Source organism: Eubalaena glacialis, chromosome 11 (genome assembly GCF_028564815.1).
Source record: "Eubalaena glacialis isolate mEubGla1 chromosome 11, mEubGla1.1.hap2.+ XY, whole genome shotgun sequence".
NCBI classification, from domain to species: Eukaryota; Metazoa; Chordata; class Mammalia; order Artiodactyla; family Balaenidae; genus Eubalaena; species Eubalaena glacialis.
Genome location: NC_083726.1, coordinates 32,492,553 through 32,516,247, shown reverse-complemented (window position 1 = coordinate 32,516,247; position 23,695 = coordinate 32,492,553). Strand labels below are relative to the sequence as shown.

The following is a 23,695-nucleotide window of genomic DNA, read 5'->3' as shown; positions in this document are numbered from 1 at the left end:
ATATTTTGGATATTAACCTGTTTCATATATATATTTTTGCAAATATTGCCCCTCATTCCATAGGTTGCCTTTTCATTTTGTTGGTTTCCTTTTTTGTGCAGAAGCTTTTTAGTTTGACATAGGGCCACTTATTTATTTTTGTTTTTGTTGCCTTTACTTTTGGTTTCAAATCCAAAAAATCATTGCCAAGACCAGTGTCAGGGAGCTTACCCCCTTGTTTTCTACCAGGAGGTTTATGGTTTTAGGTCTTACGTTCAATTCTTTAATCCACTTTGAGTTGATTTTTGTGAGTGGTATAAAATAGGGGTTCAGTTTATTCTTTTGCATGTGGTTCTCCAGTTTTCCCAACACTATTTATTAAAGAGATTATTCTTTCCCCATTGTATATTCTTGGTTCCTTTGTTTATTTCTGGCCTCCCTATTCTGTTCTGTTGATCTGCGTGTTTGTTTTTATGCTAGCTGCAAACTATTTTGATTACTATAGCTTTTTCATTATTTAATCTTCATAACAATCCAATGAAATAGCTGCTTAATTTGTCCTCATTTTCCAACTAAGTTAAGAAAGCAGAGTTTGGAAAGGTTAAATACTCTGCTCAAACTTAAATAGTATGATGGAACGCGAATCTTTCTGGCTAAAGGATATGTTCATAACTGCTATATTGCCTTCTCAGGCATGCTGGGAACCAGTACTTGTAAAGTGCTTATTCTTCAGTCTTACAATCTATATTAAATATCATCATATTCTAATTATGTAACTTTGATTACTCAAGAATTTGAATTAGATATTCTTCCTGTTCAGTGTTTGTTTGTTTGTTTGTTTTTTGACTACACTGCACGGCTTGTGGGATCTTAGTTCCCCCACCAGGGATCGAACCCACGCCCTCGGCTCTGAGCATGTGAAGTCCTAATCACTGGACCACCAGGGAATTCCCACATTCAGTGTTTTTAATTCATAATTTAGCAGGGGAAGGCAGAGATGAAAGCTAATGTTTCTGGAGCACATATTATGTCATTTACTATGCTTAAAATTGCATATTTATTTTTGTAGTAGTAATCTGTTATTTTTATTGCAACACCTTATTTTTCTCCTTGTTTTTTCATTCATTACAACTGTTATTTTCTATTTATTTATTTATTAGTTTCGTTTTGTCTGTGTTGGTCTGTTCTACCCTTACTTCCTTCACCTTCTTATTTGCATTTATATTCTCAGGAACTGAAGGTACCTGGCGTAATGGCAAGTTTTATTCTCATTTTTCTGAAGTGAAAACAGGTTCTGAGAACCTAAGCAATTTCATAATAATTAATGAAGCTAAGGTTGTAAGCCAGGTCTCAATTACAGTCCCGACTAAGTGCAAAATCTTGCTTAAATTTTATTACTTTACTCATTCTAACAATATTTTTGGGCTTATACACTGTGCTAGACACCAGGGATGCAGTAGGAAACAAGTTAGATAGGGTCTAGGCTGTAATGCACTAAAATATGTTTGTACCTAACTGTGAACCAAGAAATTTAACTCAAGTTCTAGTTCAGTTGCTCACTATATATAATTTTGAGGAAAATCACTAAAACCCACTATTATTTTTCGTGAAGTTTTCTGAATCATTCAGTTTTCACCAAGGGAAATTATCTGACAATTTTATAAATGGCTGTACTACAGGAACGCTTGCCTGAATCTGCCTTTCATCTCTGTTGTTTTATGAGCAGTTTTATCTGACCAAAATCACTTCACAAGAAAGACTTGCCTTTTAAAAGTCTACAAACAATAAATGCTGGAGAGGGTGTGGAGAAAAGGGAACCCTCTTACACTGTTGGTGGGAATGTAAATCGATACAGCCACTATGGAGAACAGTGTGGAGGTTCCTTAAAAAACTAAAAATAGAACTACCATCCGACCCAGCAATCCCACTACTGGGCATATACCCGGAGAAAAGCATAATTCAAAAAGACACATGAACCACAACGTTCATTGCAGCTCTATTTACAATAGCCAAGACATGGAAGCAACCTAAGTGCCATCGACAGGTGAATGGATAAAGAAGATGTGGCACATATATACAATGGAATATTACTGAGCCATAAAAAGGAATGATATTGAGTCATTTGTAGTGAGGTGGATGGACCTAGAGTCTGTCATACAGAGTGAAGTAAGTCAGAAAGAGAAAAACACACTGTATGCTAACACATACATATGGAATCTAAAAAAAAAAAAAAAATGGTTCTGAAGAACCTAGGGGCAGGACAGGAATAAAGACGCAGACATAGAGGATGGACTTGAGGACACGGGGAGGGGGAAGGGTAAGCTGGGACGAAGTGAGAGAGTGGCATGGACATACATACACTACCAAATGTGAAATAGATAGCTAGTGGGAAGCAGCCGCATAGCACAGGGAGATCAGCTCGGTGCTTTGTGACCACCTAGAGGGGTGGGATAGGGAGGGTGGGAGGGAGATGCAAAAGGAGGGGATATGGGGATATATGTATACGAGTAGCTGATTCACTTTGTGATACAGCAGAAACTAATACACCATTGTAAAGCGATAATACTCCAGTAAAGATGTTAAAAAAAAAAAGACTTGCCTTTTATAATTGCTACCTCTGTTCTATGTACCAATCAACCTATATTCCAAATGTTAATCTCCATTCTTTTTATGCTGTCTTATCAAGAAAATGAATGGTAACTTACTTTTCCAGCTTCTAACATAAAGCATGGCCGTGAGAAATTTAGTCTCCACTGTGTACAGAAAATGTTTTGTTTTGCCTTGTTCTCGTGGAGAGGAATCAGTGTGCAGCAAGCAAACACTTGTCTTCTCCCAACATGAGGAGACTGGAAAGATGAGTAGGAGTCAGTGTGAATACAGACTTCGCAAACTATGCAAGCCAAAGTTTTACTTATTGAAAAAGATATAATCATGAAATTATTGAGCTGAGAAGACTATCCTTTCCAGACTAAATATTCCCAGATTTCATATAAAATTTTTCTATAGGCTTGTTTTTTCCATAATTGTACTGTGGGAGTATTAGGAAAAGTGAGCATTCAGTACAATTTTGTTGAAGGAATTATATTGTTTTATATGCCTGTAATGTGCTCATGAGTGGTCTTCAATTGCATTTGGATTCTTTGCACATATGTGGTGACATCCCATTTTGGTAAGCAAACATAAATCAGTCATTCCATCTGCTCAAACTATGTGCATCTGGGTGAATATGCTTCTGTGCCTAGAAAAAGAACTGGAAGTTCCCTCTCTTAGTCTGTTTTTCTGCTCTAACACGATACCCTAGATTAGGTGGTTTATAAACAATAGGAATTTATTTCTCACAGTTCTGAAGACTGGGAAGTCTCAGATCAAGGCATCAGGAGATTCAGTGTCTAGTGAGGAGCTGGTTCGTAGTGGGCATCTTTTCACTGTGTCGTCACATGGCAGAGGGGGCAAGGGATCTCTCTCAGATCTCTTATATAAGGGCATTAATCCCATTCATGAGGGCTCCACCCTCATGACCTGATCACCTCCCCAAGGCCCCCTACCTCCAAATGACATTACATTAGGCATTAGGATTTAACATGAATTTTGGGAGGACACAAACATCCAGTCTATAGCATTCTCACAACTAACATTTAACAGCGATGTGTTACATTGTTACAATAATGGCCCCCAGTGAATTATGCTGCCCTCTATCTGTGTCCTTATGTAACCCTCTCCCTTTCCCCTAACCTCTTCCCTTGCAGGTGGTTTTTTTTGGACAAAACCTAAGATGACTCCACAACTAAGCTCATGACATGCATGAAAAGTAGCGCGCTCTCTCCCTTTCTCTCATAATATGCTTCCGTGGAGAATCTTCAAAAGTAGTATTGTCTTGACTCTTTATAACCTCTCCCACATTGCTTCTGGGTTTACCTTGCTTGATAGTAAAAAATACGCAGTAAGCAGAGACTTGAAAAGTGCTTGTCCGTTGGGATTTGCCCTCCGGCTCTCCTGACGACACCATTTAAAGAAGTTTAGGCTACCTATTGAAGGATATGACCACAAGTAGCAGAGGCTAGCTTTCCAAGCTGAGACCCCCCCTACCCTTTAGATATCCAGCTTTAATCAAACCAGATAACTAAGCATATATCAAATATATATCAAATAAAGACATTTATATGAAAGGATGGACTTAGAGGATTTTGGAACTGGTGAATCCAAAATCCGTAGGGTAGGCTGGCAGGCTAGAAACTCTTCAGCAGGACCTGATAATGCAGTCATGAGGTAGAGTTTCTTCTCAGGGAAACTTCAATTTTGCTTGTAAGGTGATTCAACTGATTGGATGAGTTCCATCCACATTATGGAGTATAATCTCCTTTACTTAAAATCATCAGACTATAGGTGTTAACCACATCTACAAAATACCTTCAGCACAACACCTAGATTAGTGTTTGAATACTACTATAGCCTAGGCAAGCTGACACATAAAACTAACCATAATGGTGGTAGTCATGAACAGTAAACATTTTGCGATGCCATCCACTCAGTGAAGATTAGCACCCCATTGATAAATCCACTTGGTGCTGCTTAAACACCTCACCCATACCAAGTTTATAAAGGGCCAAGAAAATAGAATTTTAAAATATTACCCCAGGGAGCTTAATAATGAGAGAAAGGGAGAGAGCTAGTTTTAGTGCATGCTCATGAGCTCAATTGTGGACTCATCTGAAGTTCTGCCCCAAAAAGCCACTTGTGAGAGTAGAACTTGGAAGTAGGGGTGGTGGTTGCAAAGGGACCCAGCAAAGAAAAGCTGGATACCACCGGTTTCCAAGGTGGAAGTAGACGTAAAGGGAATTTCAGGTGACAGTCCCTAATGATGTGGGGTTTGTCCCCAAAGAACCCTCAAACACCTGTAAGAGATTTATCTTGAATATAGTGGTCAAGTAAGCTCTTTTGCTTTCCTTCCTTTCTTCTCTCTCCATTCTGCTCTAACACTATAGTGCTCAAAAATTATGTTTAACAAGAATGTAGGTAAAGAAAGAGAAGAATAAACCATATCCTCATTCCATAACAACACGCTTCTCCTACGCAGTGATCCCAAGCCTAGAACAGAGGACAATCCCCGAAAGTTAAATCGAGTTCAGGGTCTTGATTATTATGTTGGAGTTGAGCATTTCAATTACTGAATGAATTTGCTTTGCAACTTAAAGTGACTGCATAACTTTTTATTACCTAATTGTATTTAGAAATCATGAGATCAGTCCAAGTTTCTTTAAGTAACATTTTATAACCTTGTGTTCTTTAAGCCTTTAAATTCAATCTACAGATCTTATTCTGCTTATAAAGTAACATGTCCCTTTTTAATGTATAACAAATAACTAATAATTGAAAGGACTGAATACCCTTAATCAGCTACATTTAAAACTTAGTTAAGTTGCCTGAATTTAAAACTGCATTTATAGTTTTAGTATATTCATTTTTATTCCAGGACTTCAGATGCCTAACTTAACAAGCAAAACTTTCTCAAATAACTTTTATAAAGCTAGTAAACTAAACTTAAAACTGTAGCAAATCCCAAGGTCTTATAAAAATTTCAATATTTATTTGTAAACTTGTCTAAATTCTTAATATTTTTCAACTAAAAGTCTTAAATCCAAAAATTGCATGGTCAATAATTTAATATTATGTATGTTATATGTATTATTATATAACATTGTATTTCAAATTACAGTTTTGAAGCTAATATATCAGAATCTCAAGTGTATGTTAATTACTCTTTTTTTTTTCCTTTTATTTCTTTTTCTTCTCTGATTGCTGTGACTAGGACTTCCAAAACTATGTTGAATAACAGTGGTGAGAGTGGACATCCTTGTCTTGTTCCTGATCTCAGAGGAAATGCTTTCAGTTTTTCACCATTGAGAATGATGTTTGCTGTGGGTTTGTCATATATGGCCTTTATTAGGTTGAAGTAGGTTCCCTCTATGCCCACTTTCTGGAGAGTTTTTATCATAAATGGGTGTTGAATTTTGTCAAAAGCTTTTTCTGCATCTATTGAGATGATCATATGGTTTTTCTTCTTCAATTTGTTAATATGGTATATCACATTGATTGATTTGCATATATTGAAAAATCCTTGCATCCCTGGGATAAATCCCACTTGATCATGGTGTATGATCCTTTTAATGTGTTGTTGGATTCTGTTTGCTAGTATTTTGTTGAGGATTTTTGCATCTATATTCATCAGTGATATTGGTCTATAATATTCTTTTTTTTGTAGTATCTTTGTCTGGTTTTGGTATCAGGGTAATGGTGGCCTCATAGAATGAGTTTGGGAGTTTTCCTTCCTCTGCAATTTTTGGAAGATTTTGAGAAGGATGGGTGTTAGCTCTTCTTTAAATGTGTGATAGAATTCACCTGTGAAGCCATCTGGTCCTGGACTTTTGTTTGTTGGAAGATTTTTGATCACAGTTTCAATTTCATTACTTGTGATTGGTCTGTTCATATTTTCTGTTTCTTCCTGGTTCAGTCTTGGAAGGTTTTACCTTTCTAAGAACTTGTCCATTTCTTCCAGGTTGTCCATTTTATTGGCATAGAGTTGCTTGTAGTAGTTTCTTAGGATGCTTTGTATTTCTGTGGTGTCTGTTGTAACTTCTCCTTTTTCATTTCTAATTTTATTGATTTGAGTCCTCTCTCTCTTTTTCTTGATGAGTCTGGCTAATGGTTTATCAATTTTGTTTATCTTCTCAAAGAACCAGCTTTTAGTTTTATTGATCTTTTCCATTGTTTTCTTTGTTTCTATTTCATTGATTTCTGCTCTGGTCCTTATGATTTCTTTCCTTCTACTAACTTTGGGTTTTGTTTGTTCTTCTTTCTCTAGTTCCTTTAGGTGTAACGTTAGATTGTTTATTTGAGATTTTTCTTGTTCCTTGAGGTAGGCTTGTATAGCTATAAACTTCCCTCTTAGAACTGCTTTTGTTGTATTCCATAGATTTTGGAAACATCGTGTTTTCATTGTCATTTGTCTCTAGGTATTTTTTGATTTCCTCTTTGATTTCTTCAGTGATCTCTTGGTTATTTAGTAACGTATTGTTTAGCCTCCATGTGTTTGTGTTTTCTACGTTTTTTTCCCTGTAATTCATTTCTAATCTCATAGAGTTGTGGTCAGAAAAGATGCTTGGTATGATTTCAATTTTCTTAAATTTACTGTGGCTTGATTTGTGACCCAAGATGTGATGTATCCTGGAGAATGTTCCGTGCGCACTTGAGAAGAAAGTGTAATCTGCTGTTTTTGGATGGAATGTCCTATAAATATCAATTAAATCTATCTGGTCTATTGTGTCATTTAAAGCTTGTGTCTCCTTATTAATTTTTTTTGGATCTGTCCATTGGTGTAAGTGAGGTGTTAAAGTCCCCCACTATTATTGTGTTACTGTCGATTTCTTCTTTCATAGCTGTTAGCAGTTGCCTTATGTATTGAGGTGCTCCTATGTTGGGTGCATATATATTTCTAATTGTTATATCTTCTTCTTGGATTGATCCCTTGATCATTATGTAGTGTCCTTCCTTGTCTCTTGTAACATTCTTATTTTAAAGTCTATTTTATCTGATATGAGTATTGCTACTCCAGCTTTCTTTTGATTTCCATTTGCATGGAATATCTTTTTCCATCCCCTCACTTTCAGTCTGTATGTGTCCCTAGGTCTGAAGTGGGTCTCTTGTAGACAGCACGTATATGGGTCTTGTTTTTGTATCCATTCAGCAAGGCTGTGTCTTTTGGTTGGAGCATTTAATCCATTCACATTTAAGGTAATTATCGATATGTATGTTCCTATTACCATTTTCTTAATTTGGGGGTTTTGTTTTTGTAGGTCCTTTCCTTCTCTTGTGTTTCCCACTTAGAGTAGTTCCTTTAGCATTTGTTGTAGAGCTGGTTTGGTGGTGCTGAATTCTCTTAGCTTTTGCTTGTCTGTAAAGCTTTTGATTTGCCTGTCTGAATGAGATCCTTGCAGGGTAGAGTAATCTTGGTTGTAGGTACTTCCCTTTCATCACTTTAAGTATATCATGCCACTCCCTTCTGGCTTGTCGAGTTTCTGCTGAGAAATTAGCTGTTAACCTTATGGGAGTTCCCTTGTATGTTATTTGTCGTTTTTCCCTTGCTGCTTTCAATAATTTTTCTTTGTCTTTAATTTTTGCCGATTTGATTACTATGTGTCTCGGCGTGTTTCTCCTTGGGTTTATCCTGTATGGGACTCTCTGCGCTTCCTGGACTTGGGTGGCTCTTTCCTTTCCCATGTTAGGGAAGTTTTCTATTATAATCTCTTCAGATATTTTCTCGGGTCCTTTCTCTCTCTCTTCTCCTTCTGGGACCCCTATAATGCGAATGTTGTTGCGTTTAATGTTCTCCCAGAGGTCTATTAGGCTGTCTTCATTTCTTTTCATTCCTTTTTCTTTAGTCTGTTCCACAGCAGTGAATTCCACCATTCTGTCTTCCAGGTCACTTATCTGTTCTGCCTCAGTTATTCTGCTATTGATTCCTTCTAGTGCATTTTTCATTTCATTTATTGTATTGTTCATCTGTTTGTTTGTTCTTTAATTCTTCTAGGTCTTTGTGAAACATTTCTTGCATCTTCTCGATCTTTGCCTCCATTCTTTTTCCGAGGTCCTGGATCCTCTTCACTATCATTATTCTGAATTCTTTTTCTGGCAGATTGCCTATCTCTATTTCATTTAGTTGTTTTTCTGGGGTTTTATCTTGTTCCTTCATCTGGTACATAGCCCTCAGCCTTTTCATCTTGTCTATCTTTCTGTGAATGTGGTTTTTGTTCCACAGGCTGCAGGATTGTAGTTCTTCTTGCTTCTGCTGTCTGCCCTCTGTAAATACTCTTAAACATTATGAGTACTTTAAAAATCAAATACATCTTATTCCCAAATATAATTTCAAAGTATTAAAACCATATTTTTAATTTACTTTTTTTTTCTCTATTAATTTTAAAGTTTCTTTTTGTGAGAACATTTAATCAAACAGCAGGTTGTCACCCCAACCTGAGAGGTTTCTGAACCCATACACAAGACTTGATTTTCACTACCCGATGGTGGATATCCTGACTTGTTTTGTTTTTCTGAATTACAATTACACACACACAGTTTAAAGGGAAAATAGTTCTTTATGCTGTGTTTAAACACATCAGGTGTTCTGTCAGTTATATCTTCTTGGGACTGTCATTCAGGAATGTGCTGACCTATCTGTTGCCTGGGTAGTAGACCTGGTTGCATGGCTATAGTTCTGTGTTGCATCCCTTATCTCCTGATTTCCCTATCTTTACGTTTCTTAGTATACTTCCTTATGTTATTGGGGTATCTCTTCTATTAGTTTCCTGAGAAGAAAAACATTAGAGGTACATTTTTGAGACCTTGATGTTTTAAAGTATTTTTAATCTACTTTCTACTTGGCAAACTTGGGTTTATTAATATAGAATTTTATGGTAGAAATTATTATCCATCAGAAATTTGAATCATTATTCCCTTTTTGTTTTCTGAATTTCACCCCACCCCCACCCCCCCCAGCTTCTAACGTTGTTGGTAAAAAAAAGTGATTTATTTGGATTCCTAACCTTTGGTATGGAACCTGCATTATTTCTTTCTGAATGCTTTTAGTACCCTCTCTTTGTTTCCAATGTCATAAAATTTTATAAGATTCTGTTTTCAACTGGTAGAAAATAGCTGGGGGGTCTAAAACTATACTAAGAAGAGTAGCGAGGGCTACTCTTCATTGCAGTGCATGGGCTTCTCATCGTGGTGGCTTCTCTTGTTGCGGAGCGTGGGCTCTAGGCACGCAGGCTTCAGTAGTTGCAGCACAAGGGCTCAGTAGTTGTGGCACACGGGCTTAGTTGCTCCGCAGCATATGGGATCTTCCCAGACCAGGGATCGAACCCATGTCCCCTGCGTTGGCAGGTGTATTCTTAGCCACTACCCCACCCGGGAAGTCCATCTATTCCTAGCCCTACTTCCTGAGAGCCTTGGTATCAGTTTTTGAGATGATGCTGGCAGGAGTGCAGAAAACTTTTCAGCTTTTCCCCCTTCAGCTAAGGATTCACTTTCCTGATCTCTGTTGAGTCACTTATTAAACATTTTACCTTTCCAGCTTCCAAAATGTGCTGTGGTCTCCTCTCCAATTGTCTTTATCATTGTGAATTTATAGCCTTCCTTTTTTTAAAAATATTGACTGTCACTTTACTGTGGTTGAGAATGAGTTGAGCCAGATCTCTCCAATCCTTAAACACACACCATCAACTTTTTTATGATAATAATGTGTACAAGACCATACCATTTAGAGATGCTAAATTTCTTCTGGATTCAAGATAAACTCTTAGGTAATTTTTCTGTTAATTGAAAACTAGACTTCTTCAACAGGTACAGCTTATTTCCTTTCTGATTTGTTGGTTTCAGTTTAACATTTCTTTTAAAAGCTTAATGTATTCTGAAATTTTTCTGTCTCATTCTAAAGAAACTTCAATACCTTCCCATAGGTGTTTATATATATATATATTCTTATACAGCTCATATCTGATTTAAGGTCTCTACCCTATTCTTCTCTGGTCTGACCAGAATTCCTGCAGATATATCTCTGGTTCCAGATCTTCTGGCTCTGTGAGTGATATATTAATTTCCTATTGCTCCTATAACAAATTAACACAAATGTAGTAGCTTAAAATAGCAAATTTATTATTTTACAGTTCTGGAAGTCAGAAGTCCAAAATGGATCTCACTAGACTAAAATTGAGACGTCAGTAGGGCTGTGGTCCATTTAGAAGCTCGAATGAAGCATGTGTTTCTTTGTCTTTTCCAGCTTCTAGAGGCTGCTGTCAATCCTTGGCTTGTGGCCCACAGCCAGCCATCATATCACTCTGACCTCTGCTTTTTCAAGTCTCCTGCCTCCCTCATTCACTTGTGAGGTCTCTTATCATTGAATTGGCCCACCCAAGAAAATCCAGGATAATTTCCTCATCTCAAAATCCTCAATTTAATCACACCTGTAAAGTTTCTTTTGCTCTGTAAGGTAACATATTCACAGGTTCAGATGATTTACATATTTGGGGGACCATTATTCTTCCCTCCACAAGTGATAACACTAAAGTGACACTAATGACACTACTCAAGCTAGAAAAGTATCTCATCAGCTTGTTTTTTTAGAGTATACCTTCAAACCTTATTTTTATAGTAGGGTTGATTCTCCAGTATCCTCCAGTTCATATAGTTCTTTTTACTCTATAAACATTCCCTCACTGAATCTTTTCTAAAGCAATGTCTTAGTTATGAATTGTCATGTATGAAGACGAGTCTCTAGATTAAAAGCTTTTGTTGCAATGGGAAGGAGAAAAACCATAGTTTATATCTGTTTCATAAACTACTTCTATGCCCCAGGGGCCAAGCAGATAACATAAGTCCATCAAATAACTCAATCGAGTAAAAGATAAAGGAACAGTAGTTAAACTGGCTAGTATACAGTTAGCATAAAGGCATGTAAGACAAATATTTTTAAAAGGCTTTTGATCAAGCTGAACAGGGCTTCAGGCTACAAGTTTGGACTCCTGATTTAGGTAATAGTTGATCTGTATATTCATAAGGTACTAAAACAGCTTTATCTACATTTCAGAAAACCCATGATCAGTGTCTTTTTACGTATGTATTTGTTTTCCCACAAGGATTCATTTAGATACTGCTGGAGCACATCATGCCAGGTTTTTTTTTAGATATCTTATATGTATTTTTTTTATACATATCTTATATGTATTTGTTTCCCAGGTGACCTGACCTGTGACAGTTGATAAGGAGTTCACTATCTAGTTAGCTAAAGAGATAGGTTTAAAGATTGAGTGATGTGATAAAAGGCTGTATTAGAGGTATAAAAACACATATGAAAGAGCAATTAATTCGGTCTTAGGTTAGGAATATGGAGAGGTGGTCAGCTAATACTCCTTAAGTGGATGGCATTTGAACTGAGCTTTAAAGAATTAATTCTCTGTGAGAATTAGCATTCTATCTTTATTTTACTTATTCTTCTATTAAAACTGTACTTATCGGAGAAAAAAATGTTGCTTATTTCATTTTATCTTCATGATTTTCCCCCCCAGATTTTGTCCACAGGTGCTTGTGGAAAAGATGGCTGATATTAACCTCAAAGAAGTAACCTTAATAATAGGCGTAGTTGCTGCTTGCTATTGGAACAGCCTCTTTTGTGGTTTTGTTTTTGATGATGTGTCAGCAATACTGGATAATAAAGACGTGCATCCATCTACACCTTTAAAAACTTTATTTCAGAATGATTTCTGGGGAACCCCTATGTCTGAAGTAAGTATATATTACTTATATGTATCTCAGATTTTAAATTATTCTGGTAGTTTAGTACTCCTAATTTTTTATCAACATTGCATTGCCATCATCATAGTAATTATGGATTATTTTCCTCAAAAATTTTATACAAGACAACATGTTTATAATAAATTAGATAGGAAGTTGAAATGTGATCATATTTTTTATAGTACTTGATTCTTTCCTTGGTTTTATACCTTGGCTTAATCTCTCTAAAAATAATATATGTGTGTAAAAACCAAATGTGTTAGAACAGTAGGCGTAACACAAATCTAACTGACTTTATTTCTCTTTTTTCTCTCTTATGAGTCAGGCAGAACAGATGACTGCTTGTGGTATTTAACCATTTAAAAATATATGTAACTTCAATATAAATAGATTAGACTTTAAGGGTAAAAATGCTAAGTATACATATTGCCTATTTTTCTGCAGAAAGAAATGATTTATTAAAAATTTTAATTTGTGCCGTATCTCCTACCTAATACTTAATTTGATTTTATATTGAGAACCCAAAAGTTTAGTTCATGTTTATGGAGATATTTTTACTTTGCCAGTAACTTGATTTTGAAGGTCAGTGTTAAACTGTTTGGGATTAAATCTTTGTTAGCTTGGGATCATATAGATTAGATTCTAATTTTAGTTCTATCATGTAAAAGCTGTGTGAAATAGGTGTGAACACAGCTTTTAGATGACTGAGGCATTTTCCTGATCTATAAAAGAATAATACCTTGAGGATTAATTAATTAATCTGTCTGTAGTACGTAGCACATAGTTGTTGAAACATAACATGTAACACTTTTTGTCATTTGTCATTCGTCATTCTTGGCCCCTTTCTGCCTTCTCCAAATCTGGAAGCTTCTCAAGGAGGGGTATGGAATCTTTCATTCCTCTAGTCACAAACAAGTATTTTTTCTTATTAAATAAGCAGGTTATTTATTTTTCTGCAACCTTTCCTATTCTCACCCAATTCTAGCCTTTAGAAGAAATAAGTCTTTTGATAACAAGGGGAAAATATGGTCCTATTATAACATATATTATTTTCTAGATAATTTATTCCCCTCTGCCCGTACCCTTTATCCCCAGAGACTCTTAGAAATATGTGTCCATTCCCCCAATTTATGCTAATATCTATTTTGATTTTAATCATGTCATTAGATTTTGACCTAAAAGGTTTGAAACCAAAAGGTTTCTACAACATTTTTCTGCTTTCTGTTACAAGTCATTTCAGTTCAATACATTGCCTTTAAAAACAGTTTTGTATGCTTGAGGTGAAATTCTAAGGATGTACAGGAGTTAGCCAAGCAGGAAAATGCATTCTAGGTAGATAGCACTCATGTTGTGTATAGTCAATACAGACAGAGATATTAAAATGCTTTTAATTTCAAAATGGGAAATGTTTGTTTCTTGTGCTTCCTAATGTTCCCTATTGGGGATGAGCAGGCTTAAGTCTATAGCTGTATACCAGAGTTACAGCAAAATATGGTAAGAGGTAGGAGAGCAAAGAAGGTGAGTGTGGATGCCTTTATAAAAAATTACAAAAAATAAATAGGATAATATTTTATATCTTTTTAACTTGTGTGTTTTATTCCTAAATCTGGTTTGATTTTGTCTTAGAGTAAAAATATTTCTTGTTAAATGTAACTTTTAGTTTATAAAGAAATTCAGTACCTCACATAGAATTTGATTTATTGCTAATAGAGACTACAATAACAAAGGTATCTATTCTCTAAGAAAGTTTTTGCTCTTGTATTACTCTCTATGTAGTATGTTTGGTTTAATATATTCAGTTTTATACATTATGGAGGTATTTTTTCAAAAGACAACTAGACGGTACCTTTTTGAGTCATCATTGTTTAAACTGCACTGGGTAAGCATTCTGTTCTTATGTTTTCTTTTGAAGACCTAGCCAGCAGTTACATGAATGCTTGTATTGGTAATAGTTTGGGTAGCAGGCTTTGGAGAGAAATCCTGTGCTACAACTTGATTAATATCACTATTGTCCTACTTTTTAAATCTGTGTATTGAAGAGGAATTAGTAGTTAGGTCTTCTTTTACTGTTAATTCTTTGACTACTATATATCAGAGATGAAATTGCCTTGTTTTTGTACAAAGGAAATAGGAAAACACACAAAAAAACCACATAAAGCTATCTTTTATGTTTGTATTATTCTTGGGGCATTTCATTATTTTACTGTTATTTCTCAGCCAAATGTAGTAAAAGCAGTGACTAGTTTATGTACCCAGAAGGACCAAGATACTTTAATAATCAATGATTGATGATTGTTTTTTCCTTTTAGGAGAGAAGCCACAAGTCTTACCGTCCCTTAACAGTATTGACATTTCGCTTAAATTATTGGTTTAGTGAACTGAAACCTATGTCATATCATCTCCTAAATATGATTTTTCATGCTGTGGTTAGTGTGATATTTCTTAAAGTCTGCAAACTCTTTCTGGATAACCGGAGTAGTGTGATTGCTTCTTTACTTTTTGCAGTGCACCCAATACACACAGAAGCAGTAAGTAAAACTATAACTTGATGTTTTTTGCATTATTCCTCCACATGTCTATAATGGTATATATTTTTAAGGAAAAAAAAAATTAACCATGACTTTAATCCAAGTATCTGAAGACTCCTATTGGTACAGTGTCTTAACATACTAGTGTAGAGTCTAACTTTCCTACTATGTAAAATTTTTTAAAACAAATTTTGAAACAAACATTTATTCAAGAACATAAGATGTAATCACTCAACTTTAGCGATGTAAAATATAAATGAATACAGTAATTTTCTTTGCTAATTTTTTTATGAATAAAGATTTTAAATATTTGTCAACTTGGCATTTTTTTTGTTTCAAAGGACAGAAAATAATAAGAGAAACTTACGTAAGGGCTGAAAATTTATCAAAATACATGCAAACATGGACAGATCCTAACAAATGATGATGCTCATTAATTTCTTATTGTCTATTGCCATGTGTTTAAAAATTGTGAGCTGTCTCTACTATTGCCAGTATGCTCATCACCAGCACATTCACAAACTATAACTGTATTTTTCTTGGTAATCTTGAGACTCCAAAATTGCCTCTCAGCAGAGCAAAGAGGACTCTATTCAGTTGCTTTGTTACAGGCTTTCAATTTTAAACAATAGTCTGTATGCTTAAACTCTGCCGGGGTGTGTGTGTCTGTGTCTGTATATGTGTGTGAGTGTGTGTGTGTGTGTATGTGTGTGTGTGTGTGTGTGTGTGTGTGTTGGAGGGGAGTTGTGTGTCTCTCCCAGTATCTTGAAACTTTTGGTGTCTAGCTGAACATTTTTCTATACATCTACAAAAATAATAGGTTGTTTAAGTTTTATAGTGAGTTCAGAATACTTTAAAGGGATTTTGGGGCTTTATATTTAAATTTTTTGAATTTAAAAGGATGTTTTAAAGTTTATTGTCTTTTTAAATTTTAGTTTGCAGGTTTATTTGTGAGCTATAATGTATTGAGTTTATTATATTTTTGTATTTTAAGAACACTTGTATTTTAAGAAAACATGTAAGAACTACATCTAGATAGTGTACTATAATTGTGTAAGATGTTACCATTAGAGGAAGCTGGGTAAAGGGTAAATAGGACTTCTCTATACTATTTTGGCGACTTCCTCTGAGTCTATAATTACTTCAGAATAATAAAAGAACTGTTACAGTCACTGATAAATTTACTTTTATGGAAGACATACAAATTCACCACATGAGGGCACTCAAAGAATGCTTAAAAAAACAGAAATGTGCACTTGAAAAGTTATGGCAGTTTAATTTCTAATTAAACTGCTGTTGCAATTATAGTTAAATTTTCAAGATGCTTTTCATTAATATAAACCCCTCTCCTTCCCTTTCTAGGTAACAGGTGTTGTAGGAAGAGCAGAACTTTTGTCATCTATCTTTTTTCTAGCTGCATTTTTGTCATATACCAAATCAAAAGGACCAGATAATTCCATAGGTAAATGTCTAACATTTAACTTTTTACTTTAGCTATAAAACTCGATCAAGTAATTTCTGTTTACTTCAAGTGGTTCTTATAAAACATATGCCATTTTTGGTATTTATCTTTATATATCATGCTATTGTACTTTAGCATCTATGGACATAAGAAAAGTATGTGACATTGTCAATATTAAAAATTACTGTTTGTAGTTTATATTTTATCATGACTAACAGTTTCTATTTGATCTAATTGTTAAAAATTTCCCTAGAATATAAGAGTTTTAGGATCATTCTTAGTTCCATTTGCTGTTACCTGTAAATGATTAAAGTACCAATACTTCAGTTGTCTTTCTATAAATAACACATGTGAAGGCTATGAATTGTATTGTTAAGGCAAAGTTAAAAGCCTGTTAGAGTATAACTTTTATTATGTGTTGATCATAGTTCAACTATTTATTGAGTCCCCTGCATGTAGCCTCCCCTGGAAAATGCTTTGTATACATTAACCCATTAGCCCTAATGATGTCAGAAAACAAATTCTAGGCAATAAAAATGATTTTTTTAAGAGTGTGGGCCCAATGGGCATGAAAGGGCACATAATGTGAAGCGCATTATGACCTTAACCTGTACTTGGTTAATCTTAAAATTTAATGCTGAGTTTTTTTTCTATGTTCTTGGAGAATTTTCTCACTATAAACCCAAGGCACTGATGATAAGGAGCTTCATTTTGTATGTATGAAAACAAAGTTTCAAGAGATAAGCAATTTAGCTAAACAGCTTCTTAGATTTGTAATATGAGTAGGTTTCCCTCTTGCTGCTATGCACAATGCCTTCTTAAAACAGTTTTGAGTTCAGTATAACATAGTGGTTAAAAGCATGGACTCTGGAGTCTGGTTTCACATTTCAGGTCCACCATTTAGTAGCTCCATTTACTATGTTGGTCAGATTACATAACCTCTCTGTGCTTTAGTTTCTTTATAAAATGTAGATAATAATAGTCCCTACCTGTTGAGAAGGATTAGTTGAGTTAAGCATGTTAAGGGATTTAAAGCAGTACCTGGCTCATAGGAAGCAGTGTTCCTATTTTCCCTGTTGCCTGTAATGCAGTGAGAGGTAGTTCAGTAGCTAATATAGAATTGCAAACTAATATCGTCTTTAAATACCATCCTAAGCAAAACATGAATGATAAACTTAGAAAATACTGTGAACTTCAAGACCATGATCAGGCTCCAGCCTATCTCTCTAAACATGTCTCCTGCAGTTTTGCCCTAGTCACTTCACTATAGCCAAGCAGACCTTCTTGCTACTCTTAAACAGGTGAAGCACTGGCCTTTATACTTGCTGTACCCTCTTTCTTGACTTTTCTTCCTTTAGAGCTTCACATAGTTGTTTCATTTATATTCTTTACATCATCAGGCCTCAGCTCAATGGTCTCCCTCTTAGAGAACTTCTTCATTCTAACTAAAATAGCCTTTCATTTTATTATATTTTTGATCCTTAATAATTTTACTTGGTCCTTTTTAATGATTTCTTACTCATTATAACTCCAGTATCTTTCCTTATTTCCTTTAGAATTACTTATTTTAAATTCTTAGTCTTTTCGATTAATTCTTTATTAGTCATGTATGTTGTTGTTATGTTTGTGCTCTCTCTTTTATAACTGTGGTACCCTTCAGGTATCTACTTATTTTGGCTTATGAGCTCAGGCCACATGTTCTCTGAAAGTTATCAACCACTGTGTATAATAAAGAGAAAGACCAGCGCCACTCTGTCCATCTGGTGACTCATTAAAATCCAGGGTGGAGATCTCCAGGTTCCCCAGGGCCACTGTTGATCACTATTGTTGCCATTCTACCAACCACCTGCTCTAGTCTCTTAAAGAGAATCAGCATTAAGAACAGGCCAGTCTTCCACCCCCCTGCATTTAGTTGGAAGGTCTGTGGGTGGAAGAGACTGCTGAAGAGTGGTTGGTCATTTTGTACCTTTAAAAAAAATCTTACTCCTTATCCCAGCAGGGCTTCTGAAGTATTCTCATTTAATCCCTGGAACACCCACAACCTACGGGAGCTGCAGATTTCTACAGTAAAGGCGCAAATAATGATTTACCCAGGGCAGTCAGGATTGGCTAGGAAAAAAGTTTAAAAAAAATTTTCTCACTCTTCTGCTTTAGATATAGTCCCTCGTAACACCCATGCAAGCATACGTGTTTAAGATAACCTTCAGTGCCCAGGAATTTCTCTCTCTTTTTTTGTTTTTAATATCTTAGAAGCCATATTTTCCTCTCACTTAATCTTTCTAGGCTTGATTTTGGGTCAAGGGGCTAACAGGTCAACGGGTCATGCTAGTTTACCACTTGACCAAAACAAAAACCAAATCATGTTACTTTCTATCCCTTTAACCTACATTTCTCATAAGACTCATTTTTAATCTAAAAATACATAATTTTTTTAACCCATTTATTGTTCTCTTACAATAGAATATAACCTTCATTAGAGTAGGTAACTTACTCTCACTTTCTTATCTCCATTTCCTAGAATGGTTCCTGGTATACAGTGGGTGTTCAGTATATATTTGTTTAGGAAATGATTAGGTGAATGAATGTAATATATTTTAAATTCTAATTGAAAACATACTGAAACTTGCTCGGGACCTCTCTCTGTCCTCTTTTCCCCTATGATATTTTGTATGCCACATTACATTATTTCACTCTTGAGACCACAAACAGTTTTGTCATCATCTTTGTATTCTCCGTTCTATCTAAGGTATTTGTCCTATGCAAAGATTTTCAATTTGTAATTATTTAATTACTTTAAATTCAGGGTTGTTCGTGTCCCATACCCTTTTCACAAGCATTATTCATCTTAGGCCCTTTGCACTTGATTTTTCATTACTTTAGGTTTCTGCTCAAATGTTATCAGTAGCACCACTCATCTTCCCCCCTCCGTTTTATTTCCCTTCACTTTCTGTTTTTCTCTATAATACTTAGGTCACCATTTGACAAAACATATTTATTTATTGTTACCTCTCTCCCCTACAAATGCAGTAAATACTTAAAATAACTATTTAAATACACGATTACTGAAGGTATGTATCTTTACACATGTAAAGTCAGCTTGGAAACCTATATTTTGAAATTGGAATAGATTTTGATGATTGAAATTGATTCTACACTTATACATGTATTTTTTTTTTCAGTGTCAACTTATTTAGCAGGGGTACTTGTTTTGGACAAAATCACACATGGTAACTTTAGCCACAGAGACCTGAGTATAAAAATCAAAATGTATATGTTCATAAAGTAATTTAGTCACCAAAGAACTGAAGTGACTGGTTTCAGCAAAACGTTTGCCTTTATTAGAACTATTAGTTGCTTAGATTGAATCCAGCATCTTGGAAAGCAGCTGTTTGATTTCTCTTCCTTGGAGTGAAAATACAAATTAGTGGGAAGCTCTGAATTTAGTATCAGAAGAACCAAGTTAAAGTCATGGTCTCCTTATTGTGCATGACTCTTTTTAAACCTCCAAAATTCTTTCCTCATCTTAAAAATGAGTACAATTGCACCTGCCCTCATATCCCATAAGGTGATTGAAGTGCAATGAAATATGCTAAACTGGTTATATAAACTGTTTAATATACCTATTTTCAAGGCCATTGTTTCCCACTAGTTTTTAATGTGTGCGTACCCATTCAGGCATACCATTTTGTATCATCTGTATTATTCATTTGCCAAGCTTATTCCCTCCTCTATTCCTTTATTCGTACATACCCCTTTCCCAATTCTTTCATGTCCTGTATATCCTTCAAGGTCCAACTTAGGTTCAACTTGTTTTGTAAATAATCATCTACTAATTTCTTTGCTCTGTGAATTTCTTGGTGACTTTAGCAGGATAGTTCAACCCTTGATATAATTTGTTACATTAATATTGATGGTTTAGGCCTAACTAGAATATGAGATACCTTTTTGAGGAAGGAATACTATTATATCAATACTTAGTATTTCCAATAGTGTTCTCATTTTTTTTTTTTTAGTTGTTTTTCCTTTCGGTAATGTTAGTCTATAGAGTATTTTAAAATTGAAAATGATTTCAAAAACAGATGTTTCTATGTTAAGCCCAGTGATAAAAGAAAAATGTATTAGATTCATGAATTCTGTTCTTATTTATACCTGGATATAAGTCAGTTATTTGAGTTTACTTTGATTAATGTCCTTAATAAAAACTGAGGTCACACAATCAAAGTACCATATATTTCGTAAACTGGAAAGAGAATTAGAAATCATATTTTCCAATAAGAAAACTAAAGCTCAGAAAAGTTGCCCAAAATCACAGAGCAAGTTAGTAGAAGATCCAGATTTACTCTCACAATTCATGGTTCTTTAATCAAATTACTACTAAGTAGTAGACATTTACTTAAAATTGATGAAGTAGGTTTTCCACTTAAATAGAACTTGTGAATATTCTGTTACAAATTTTTTAAAGAATAGTATTGATTTAAATGCTTATTGCTAACATGTTTTAGTTTTTATAGTCTTTTTTTAGTAAGAATGGTACTGTAGTTTGCCCAGTAGTTTTCATTTCCAAGTTTTTTTTAATTACTCACAGATATAATAAAGTATATAGGTACCTCTATGATAATTTCAGGTATTTATCTTCATTTCAAATTGATAGTTCATTAATTACACACTCAACCCTGTAAGTTTCTCTTCAGATTGGCCACTCTACCTTTGTTTTTAAATGTTAGCATTTGGTTAGATAATTTTCCTGTCCACAAAAATTTTTTAGTTCAAATTATATATCTTGATTTTTTTAATAAATAAAGCAAAAATTACAGCATTTAAATATGTTTTAAAATATGAGGTATGTCAGTGGAAAATAACGAAGGTGAATATAGAATCACAAGTAAAGTTTTTCAGTAATGTCTAATAGTTGTCTAACTTAAAATATCCTTTTATGATATTATAAAATTGTTTTGTGTGTTGTTATATTTTTCTGTTCTTAAATTGCAGTGTGGACTCCTATCGCGTTGACAGTGTTTTTAGTGGCCGTTGCAACACTGTGTAAAGAGCAGGGAATAACAGTTGTGGGAATTTGCTGTGTGTATGAAGTATTTATTGCCCAGGGGGTAAGGAGAAATCTAAATTTCCTTGTTGCTGTCTTTTATCCTATTTGAATCAGATTATAATAAACTTATTTTCTAAATGTATTATTATATAAATTGGTCTGTTTACCAATTATGATTACTAAAAATTTGCAAGAAACAAGCATGTTTTGCCTTCATACCCACTGAAAATTACTTAACATTTTATATTATACCTTCAGTTTTTTAAGAACAGCTTTTTAAGTTTCAATAATGAAACCATTAAGCAACTTGGGAAAGCACACAGTAATACTGTACAGTATAATTAATTATTGGATAAGATTATTGGGCTCAGTTTTATTCATTATCAGCTCCACCATTTGCTCCATGTTGATTTTATAATTATGGTCAATTTTTATTTAATCTTGCATTTAGAAAGTATGATAATTGTTGAAAAATTACAGTAAATTGCTATTTGTTACTTAAACATTTTTTTCCTTTTCTAGTATACTTTGCCATTATTATGTACTACTGCTGGACAGTTTCTTCGCGGAAAGGGTAGTATTCCATTTTCTATGCTGCAGACACTAATAAAACTCATTGCTTTGATGTTCAGTACACTATTACTTGTTGTGATTAGAGTCCAGGTTATTCAATCCCAACTTCCAGTATTCACCAGGTATGATATTCTGGTTCTTTTGTTTTCTTCCATCTTTTTTTTTTAAACTTTGCATTTTAAGTGATTGTAAATGTTCCAGAAAGTCTTTGATTTACATTGAGGTTTTTTAACAGCTTTATTGAGGTATAATTAATACTTTTTTAAAACCTGCATATATATAAAATGTACAAATTAATAGGTTTTGACATACGTGTACACTCATGAAAACATCACAGTCAAGATGATGACCCCCCCAAAATTGGTTAAGTGTTAAGTCTTCTATATCCTTAGTGAGTTTTGTCTACTTGTTTTATTAATTATTGAGAGAAGGATGTTGAAATCACTGACTATAGCTGTAGATTGGTCTATTTTGCCTTGCAGTTCTATCAGTTTTTGCTTCATGTACTTTAAAGCTCTATTATAAAGTATATCAGTGTTTAGGATTGTGATGTCCTCTTGATGAATTGATCCCTTTATCATTATTAAATGAGCTTCATCTGCAGTAGTAGTCTTTACTAAGACATTCATTTTGCCTTATATTAATGTAACCACTCCAGCTATCTTTTGTTAGTGTTACATGGTTTATCTTTTACTTTTTAAATCTATCTGTATCTTTATTATTTAAAGTAGATTTCTTGTAGGCTGCATATAGTTGGGTCTTCCTTTTTTGTTTGGTCAGATAATCTGTCTTTTAAATGGGGGGTTCAACTGTTGATAGTTTGTTGTAAATCTACCATCTTGCTAATCGTTTTCTCTCTGTCTTGTCTGTTCTTTGTTCCCTTTTTTTCTCTCTTTCTTCTTTTGAATTGAGTATATTGTAATACTCCGTTCTTAGCTCCTTGTTGGCTTATTAGCTGTATATCTTTGCTGTGTATTTTAAGTGATTGCTTTAGGGTTTTTTGTTTATGTCCTTTGCTTATCACAGTTTATCTTAAAGGCATATTATAATTGCAAGTGTATATAGTATAAATGTCAGCATATATAGTACAAATATCATATATACAATAAATAAGTTTTTATATAAATATATAAACTTATTATAAATAAGAACTTAGCCTTTGTGCTATTTGCATACATTTTTATTGAGTATACATTGTAAATCTGACAATACATTGTTAACTTTTGCTTTCAACAATTATCTTTGGAAGAGATTTAAATTTAAAAATTCTTTTATGTTACCCCATAGAGTTACCATTTCTAGTGTTCATTTCTTTGTTACATCAAGATTTTCATCTGGCACCATTTTTCCTTGTGACTGAAGGACTTCCTTTGACATTTCTTGACATGTAGGACTACTGGTGATGAATTCTTTAACTTTTGTATATTAAAAAATCTTTATTTTACCTTCATTTTTGAAGAATATTTCCCCTGAGTGTAGAATTCTACATTGACTGTTTTTCATTCAGTAATATAAAAATGTTGCTCTGTATTCTCTGGGTTGTGTTATTTTAAATGGGAAATCTTCTTATCCTTATCTTTATGCTTCTGCATGTAGTATCTTTTTTTTTTCTATGCCTGCTTTTAATAGTTTCTCTTTATCATTGTTTCCCTTCTTATATATTTTTTTAATTGAGACATAATTGACATATAGCATTGTATTAATTTTAGGTGTACAATATAATGGTTTTATACACACACACACAGACAAATGATTACCATAATAAGTTTA

General features: G+C 34.2%; 1 protein-coding gene across 1 annotated transcript in view; it reads left to right on the top strand.

Annotated features, from left to right (window-relative positions):
* The window catches only part of TMTC3 (transmembrane O-mannosyltransferase targeting cadherins 3), a 59,185-nt gene that overhangs the window by 1,433 nt on the left and 34,057 nt on the right, over window positions 1–23,695 (top strand). The window contains exons 2-6 of the mRNA XM_061204470.1: window positions 12,093–12,309; window positions 14,628–14,846; window positions 16,209–16,308; window positions 21,298–21,413; window positions 21,875–22,047. Of these exons, the coding sequence (XP_061060453.1) occupies window positions 12,121–12,309; window positions 14,628–14,846; window positions 16,209–16,308; window positions 21,298–21,413; window positions 21,875–22,047 (797 nt within the window). The 5' untranslated portion in view covers window positions 12,093–12,120. The remainder of the gene's footprint in view (window positions 1–12,092; window positions 12,310–14,627; window positions 14,847–16,208; window positions 16,309–21,297; window positions 21,414–21,874; window positions 22,048–23,695) is intronic.